At 44.7% G+C, this 7,367-nt stretch overlaps 2 protein-coding genes across 2 annotated transcripts; one reads left to right on the forward strand and one right to left on the reverse strand.

Moving 5' to 3' along the window:
* Positions 1-134: 134 nt before the first annotated feature.
* LOC115253249 (lysozyme g-like) lies at positions 135-3,141 on the forward strand. The gene is made up of 5 exons (XM_029850677.1): positions 135-291; positions 2,238-2,312; positions 2,424-2,620; positions 2,701-2,845; positions 2,919-3,141. The coding sequence occupies exons 1-5, from the start codon at positions 288-290 to the stop codon at positions 3,053-3,055; spliced, it is 558 nt and encodes a 185-aa protein (XP_029706537.1). The 5' UTR covers positions 135-287; the 3' UTR covers positions 3,056-3,141.
* Positions 3,142-3,285: 144 nt separating this feature from the next.
* Positions 3,286-6,999, reverse strand: LOC101068540 (zinc finger protein Gfi-1-like). The gene is made up of 6 exons (XM_003972094.3): positions 6,769-6,999; positions 5,349-5,551; positions 5,050-5,270; positions 4,833-4,940; positions 4,583-4,748; positions 3,286-4,361 (listed from the first exon to the last, which is right to left on the reverse strand). The coding sequence occupies exons 2-6, from the start codon at positions 5,533-5,535 to the stop codon at positions 4,186-4,188; spliced, it is 858 nt and encodes a 285-aa protein (XP_003972143.1). The 5' UTR covers positions 5,536-5,551; positions 6,769-6,999; the 3' UTR covers positions 3,286-4,185.
* Positions 7,000-7,367: the final 368 nt, after the last annotated feature.

A 7,367-nucleotide genomic window follows, 5' to 3' on the forward strand; every position in this document is an offset into this window, starting at 1 on the left:
AGCAAGGGTTGGGTGGGTCTAAAGTTGAAAATGTATCTCCTGAACACACATTCTGAAACTCCATTTATTGCTATCCATTGCTCAAGCAAATAACACCATATACTTTATTTGCTTTCACTTCGCTGAAGGGTGGTTTTTCAGATAAACAGCTCCCATAGAAAAAAAGGACAATGGAAACTCAAAATGAAATCGAAAGTAACTAGTGCTATAAATGTGGCATCCTGCATGAGAGGACCACAAAGAACCGCACGGTCTGAAGAGGACAACAAGGAGAGGAAACCGCAAAGATGCGTGAGTATTTTACTTGCTCTTTTCTTGTCAATGGTCTGTTTATACTTTCACATCTGTCAAGGGTGCTCACATTTTTTCAGCATGCGAACTACTTACAAAATGACCAAGTCAAAATGATCTACCCACCACAAAAATGCGAAACATCTAATTATTTTAAAATGTATTGAGGATTCTTTGTATGTTGATGTACCTTGCATAACCGAATGAGCCAATACAAAACACACATAATAATTAACTATTAACATCATTTTGTAATTGCTTGAGTTTACTTTGATGACTTGCACTGAATTTCATCAGGCAGGGATGCATAGTCCAGACAGTAGCTGCTGACAGCCAGTCTCAAGCACACTTCCAAATGTACATCAGTCATGGTAGAAGTATTTGGACTTAATAATCTTCATGTACTTTATAATCTTCAACGCACTTCGAAAATGACATCGTGGAAAAAAAAGTCCACCTCCCATTCCGTATGAAAGTGGTCCGCTCCCTCATTTTGATGACCATAAGCTTCAGCGATGGCTTAAAATCAGAGGTAATTCGCTGAGTAGCTTAGCGCTTAGCGCCGTTGTTTGCGCATGCGCGGCGACCTAACGGTAGTGGTGGGCAAGTGAAGCTTGATGAAGCACTGAGGCTTTCCTCACAATTGTGCCGAACAAGATTCAAAGCTTCAAGACTTCAGTGATGGTGACATCTGGTGGACAACTGAAGCCATAGCAACCTCTAAAGAGCACGACTGAAGCACTGGCACTGTTTCAAACCCATGACACCAATAAAAGTTCATTGTATATATGGGATGCACAGATACTTGCATGCAGCTTTCCGCAGCATAGGATATAAAGTCTTTCGTGCCACCCAGTACTTCAAGAGATCCTCAGCTCTTGTCAGAATTTGTTGTTTCAAATATCTATGACACAGACTGTAAGACAATGAATGAGTAAAAAAAACTGATGTTTCAACACAACATCTACAATAATTAGACACACACATACATATATACAGTATATATACGTATATATTTAGCTTACTGTCAGGATCTCAGTGTTGACAGGGTCATGATTGTCATCATGCCGAGCACGCAAGCGTCTCAGCATAGATGATGTGTTGTTGCCGTAAGACAACTCTTGTGTGCATTGCAAACACCGCACTTACAAGCAATTGTAATTTTGAGACCCATTTAAAAACTAAAAATACAATTCAATTATGGAAACATAAAATGTATGCTATGAACTGCATTATACCTTATTTGGTGCTATGACATCAAAATGATCCCAAACTTTAGAACGTCACTTGTTGGTGGTACTCGCCAAGAAACTTGCCAAAATACTCTAACTCTAACTCTCACTCTCCAAATCTCTATCTCCTCACAACCCAACAATTTTGAAGCATAATAATGCATCTCATATACTCAAATCTGTCATTGGCTCAGAATGTACTGAAACGCCATGAGCCAATGACACGCACGGAAAGACTGAGCCAATGAAAGGCTTCGAAACATTTTGAAGCAATAAAGCGAAACAGCGAGCTTCAGACGTCATCGGTCACGTGACACCAGTGTTTTGATACAAGCTCCGACACAGCGTTTCGAATCACTCTGCTTCAGGAAGAGTGACACGAGCTCCAAAGCCTTGGTATCATTTGCCCATCAAGACCTAAAGGTCAAAATTCAGTTGCCATCTGACTGGTTGCCCTGTATATAAATCAAGTGACGGGATGAATGATAGGCTGATATTTTTTAATGTCACGCCGCGATCGACCGGAAGATCGCGATCGACGTAATGAGCACCCCTGACATCTGTTATCTGCCTCCTCTGTGCCTTTGTTTACTGGTAGAAACCTAAAGTACTCTCTCACTGCAACCACTGCCTCTGAAAGACTGCTTGAAAAGATGGGGTAGCTTCTTTGTATTCCACTTTACAAACTGACAATATCTGAATGAACCCTTGTAGCTTACGGAAACATAATGAGCATAGAAACAAGCGGTGCCTCCGCTATGACGGCTGCGGGGGACAGACTTGGGCCAGGTAAGCGAATATTACCCGATTAGCTTAGAAAAGCATGTAAAGTTCCTTTTACATCATTCCTGAACCAGATTGTAAAAACTCAAATCTCACTCTGTGCTATTTCTGCCAAAGGCAAACAAGGCTCGCACGAAATGGCAAGGATTGACTTGGAGAGAATGAAAAAGTACAAGAGCATTATCAGACAAGCTGGACGGGAGTGTGATGTAGATCCAGCTCTCATTGCTGGCATCATCTCCAGAGAGTCCAGGGCTGGAAATCAGCTGGTTAATGGCCGGGGAGATCACGGCAGGGCCTTTGGACTGATGCAGGTAGGATCAAACGCTGCTGCTTCATTTGTGTCTCCTAAGAAAAGCTTCACCTTCATTCATTGTTGATCTGGTTTCTGCAGATTGATCCCCAAAATAGTGGAATTACACCAGTTGGAAGTTGGGACAGTGTGGAACACCTGATCCAGGCCACCAAAATCCTGCTCTCTTTCATCGACGTGATCAAGAACAAATTTCCCAGCTGGAATGCAAACCAGCATCTGAAAGGTTTGTTGACCGACTGACACAAATCTCCGCTCCTGACTGTTTCCTGCCTCCTCATGTGTGATCATCTCTGCAGGAGCTATAGCCGCCTACAACATGGGTGATCAAAATGTCCGCTCCTATGAAACCGTTGATGCCGCCACAACTGGGCGGGATTACTCCAACGATGTCGTTGCCAGAGCTCAGTGGTACAAGCGCAACATGAGCTTTTAAGCCAGGAAGGTGTCCGGAGTCACAGACGAAGCAGCTCGACTGCTCCACCAAAGCCAAATAAAAGGCATCTAACCTTAACAAACGCACTCTTGGTGTGGGTCTTTGTCTTCAATTTGACTTCAGTCATTTTACATCCTGAATATTTGCTCAGGACACGCTCAGAATTATTGTTATTTCTTAATCTTTGCCATTAAACGTCCCCCCAAAGACAAAAAATTGAAAACAAGAGGACAGGACCACCAGTATAGATGTTTATTTTCATCCTGAACGGATTGAATTCACAATAAAAGGTTATTAACGTTACCCAGCGTAATACAGAATCAGATGTTCAGAAACTATTTAATGATTTTCAAGCAAAAACATGAAAGAAGTTTTTAAAATTCCAACAAAACACAACAGAAATGTACAAAAACAGCCAAAAAGGACAATGATAACAACTTTGTTGCACTCCTTAATTTAGTGATTGTAGTTATTTTGTTCAAACCATCCAGGCTGAATAAATAGGTCAAATTGCTCTCCTCGCCACAAATGTCATCATCGTGACGCACATTTACTTTGTGGAAAACTGTACCAAACACTTAGACCGACCAACTTTTCGCGGGCGGCCTAAAGTCCCCCTACTGGGCACCGGCATGAGCCTGGGAGCAGGTGCAGAGGTCGAATGAATCAGCCTCACGAGTTAGCAGGTTTTTAATGTCCCCCGATGTGACCCGGGCGGTGGAAGAAGCTTGAACATGAACTAAACTGGTAGATCTGAGGGGGAAAACCTGAAATACTGTAACGGATTTAGTTCTAAGCTGCAGACAATATGCGACCACGTGGGTTCAATGGTGTCTGGCGCCGTTGGCAGAGCTCAGCGGTGCAGCACGGGCTCACGTTTGCACGGAACCAAAGCTAAAGTCAGATGTGGCCTCTCCGCTCAGCGCCTCATCAGTCGTATCACAACTCCCTTTCTCTGCCGTTGTCATGGTGATGCTGCAGGGGGCCAAACAAGAAGCCCCCCCCCCACCACCACCAGGGTTTCTCCACTCTTCAGGTCAAAGGTAACCAGCCACGCGGCTTTAAATGGACCTGGTCTCCATGGCGATGACCCAGTAACCGTCCTGGCGATATGGCAGAACGCTGGGATGTCAGAGTCCAGCGTAGGCGCAGTGGTGGTGCCGCAGCTCGTCTCTGCGCAGGAAAGCGTGGAGGCAGCGAGGACACCGGTGAGCGCGGTCGTCCCTGTGCTTACGGCTGTGGGTGATGAGGTTGGAGCTCTGGCTGAACGCTCTCCCACACACGTGACACACGTGGGGCTTCTCCCCTGGTGCACAATAAATGTCATCATCTTTAAATGTGCGTCTTGTGTCCTCTGGAGTAGATTATTTTGTTGTCCTCTTGCAGTAAAGTGGGGACAAGTCAATTACCACGTAGCATTTTACAAGTGTTTTTAAGTTTGGACAGAGTGGAGACATTTGGCAGCTAAGTGTTAGCATTAGCCTCGACACGGTCAGAGGCAGGCGATTCGCGGTGGCGTGGACGTACCTGTGTGGATGAAGGTGTGCTTCTTCATGTCAGACTTCTGGTGGAAGCTCTTGCCGCAGTACTGGCAGGGGTAGGGCCGCGTGTCCGAGTGTATCAGCAGGTGAGTGGACAGGGTGGAAGAGCGCTTGAAGAGTTTTCCACACACTGTACAGCCAAACGTCCTCTCCTAAAACAACCACAGACATATGGACTCTGTATGTGTGTGTGTGTGTGTGTGTGTGTGTGTGTGTGTCATATCACACACGCTGACCTTTCCCCTGCTGGCTTTGTGGGATCTGACGTCAGCTGGTAGCAGAGTCGCTTCCTGTCCATGGCTCCTGCGCAGGTGAATGTCCACACTTGACAGACAGGAAAACGTCTGCCAGGACAAGACAAGAGAAATCAGAGAAGTGCGTCAGGAGCTGAATGGACCCAACAGGCACGTGAGATCACCGTGACAGTCTAGGACTAATCCGGAGCATCCGTACTTGGCCACAGATGGGGCACTCTGGAATGGGAGTCCTGATCATCGGGCTGCTGCGACTCCTCAAGTCCCTCGATATGTGAGAGGACTGGAGGAAGTTCCCCCGTCTCACAGACAGTTTATTGGTGCACGGTGAGTTCAGGCGAGGCCCGGCCCGCTCGGACTCCCGCTGCAGGGGGAAAAACGTGGAATCGACAGCAAAGTGCGCCTCAGCGGAGCAACAGTCTGAATAAAAAGAGAGACAAGTTGACGGGCTCAGGCTCAACTGCACCTAAAAGCATTGTGAGAATAAACTCGGTGCACCGTTCTGTGTTTCAGCAGCCTGGACGTCCCGCTGCGACGGTGCCTGAGGAGGGGCGGAGCAGGAGTCCCCCAGGGACGCGTCCCAGGACAACGTTCCATCCCCAGCGTGGTGAAAGGCGGCGGGGGACAGCTCAGGGCAGCGACTCCTCACGTGGGCCCCCCGCTTCACCAAGAAAGACCGAGGCATCTCCGAGGGGGGAGCGCTGCAGCAGGACGTAGGATTATCCAATCAGATGATATCAGAACACAAGAAATTAAAGTTTTATCAATGAAAACAAACATTTGTAGTCAAGTCTGTTAGTCTGTTCAACATTCTGGATCCCACAGAGGGGTATTATCATTATTATTGCTGTTGTTATAACATTAATCATTATTATTGTTGTTGTTATAACATTAATCATTATTATTGTTGCTGTTATAACATTAATCATTATTATTGTTGTTGTTATAACATTAATCATCATTATTGTTGTTGTTATAACAATCATTATTATTGTTGTTATAACATTATTCATTGTTATTGCTGTTGTTATAACATTATTCTTGAAACCTCGGCGGTGTCAATCCCTCGTTAGTGCAGAGAATTATTACATTTTGAGTCTTTTGGCACAAATACTGTAACGAAATGCATGAAAATAACTTGAATTTTTTTTCCACCCAGAAAGTCTTCAAACACAATAAACTACCTGAGACTTCTTGGTTGTTTTGCACGTGTGTTTTCATCATTCTGACAAAAAAATAAAATAAGTCCTTTTCTATGACCGGGAGGAAAAGGCTACACTGGTTAAACGGTGCTGAAGTGTCATGTGGCAGCAACGTTGCGTGTCTGTCGCCGTCTCGCTCGAAGCTGGACGGCGAGAAACCACGAAGCACAGATGGAAACAGTCATCAGGCCTAAAAAAGACACCTCACCAACGTGTGAGCCATTAAACTCTTTCAAACGAGAGAGATGGAGATTGAACTTTGGCCAACTTTGCACAGATCCGCGTTGATCAGTTCGATGCTCATTAACTTTGGAGGAGAGCTTAAAATGGAGATTTTAATGACGCGTTCCAATGGATCGGATCCGACCTTTTCCACACAAACGCCATCGGCTCCACGCGTGATGTTAACATATATCTGTTGTGTATTTTGTTGTCTTTTCTGTTTGACATCTCACACCAATTCAGGCTTTTCTCATGAATTCTTTTCTTTTTTTCTTGAGAGTGAAGATGTTATGATAACCCCTGCAGCAACTTCCTACCATAAATAAAGTTGAATAAAGAGCATTAAAAACCTTAAAGTAGACTTAAATATACATTTAGATTTGGAGGATGAATAAATTGAATCATGTGACCATAATCTAGCCAGTTTTATTAGTCTTTATGAAACAACCAAACCAAAACTAAAGCAAAAAAAGGGAGACATTTTTACTACTCACCAGATTTTTTGGAAGGTTGCCCTTATTCTCGCCTTGTCGTGACAAAAACTAGTAGAAGTACAGTTTGAGAGGTCTCGGGTGTCACATGTGAGCGGCGTGCTCTGGGATGGATTGTGAGCCGCCAACGTTTGTCTGCGGGTCGGTGTGATGAAAGTAACACAGGATGAGGAAGTGTTCTGAGTCTTTAGAGCAACACACACACACACACACACACACACACACACGAGGCTTCCTCACACACTCACAGCGCACAAAGAGACACCATCAGCTCGTCGAGGTCGGCTCATAAACCAAACTAGGCTGAAACTGTCGAAACCTTCTGTCGACACTTTACATACGCACCGAGGTCGGTTTGGGAAGCAGCTAATTGCACATTTCTGACTAGTAAATGAATATATTAGTGATTTTGGCGACACTTTTAAGGACACCAAGCAGTGGAAACAAGCCTTAGTAGGGTCAAATGCTAAAATCTGGTCTTGCGTGTGGTCTAAACTCAACACCTTCATCCAGCGAATCACACACGAGAACCTAAAAACGAAATCGTACTGTTATCACTCCACTACATTCACAATCTACTCTTCTGCATGTTTCAATAAAAA

This window comes from Takifugu rubripes, chromosome 17 (assembly GCF_901000725.2).
Source record: "Takifugu rubripes chromosome 17, fTakRub1.2, whole genome shotgun sequence".
In the NCBI taxonomy this organism is placed as follows: Eukaryota; Metazoa; Chordata; class Actinopteri; order Tetraodontiformes; family Tetraodontidae; genus Takifugu; species Takifugu rubripes.

Bases quoted from the DNA above. Each gene is read 5' to 3' on its own strand.
- LOC115253249 (XM_029850677.1), top strand. The intron at 2,313-2,423 runs GTAAGCGAATAT...TTTCTGCCAAAG, and splicing joins GGGGGACAGACTTGGGCCAG to GCAAACAAGGCTCGCACGAA. The intron at 2,621-2,700 runs GTAGGATCAAAC...TGGTTTCTGCAG, and splicing joins GGGCCTTTGGACTGATGCAG to ATTGATCCCCAAAATAGTGG.
- LOC101068540 (XM_003972094.3), bottom strand. From the start codon at position 5,535: ATGCCTCGGTCTTTCTTGGTGAAGCGGGGGGCCCACGTGAGGAGTCGC. The intron at 5,271-5,348 runs GTGCACCGAGTT...CTTTTTATTCAG, and splicing joins GGCTGCTGAAACACAGAACG to ACTGTTGCTCCGCTGAGGCG. The intron at 4,941-5,049 runs GTACGGATGCTC...TTGTCCTGGCAG, and splicing joins AGTGCCCCATCTGTGGCCAA to ACGTTTTCCTGTCTGTCAAG.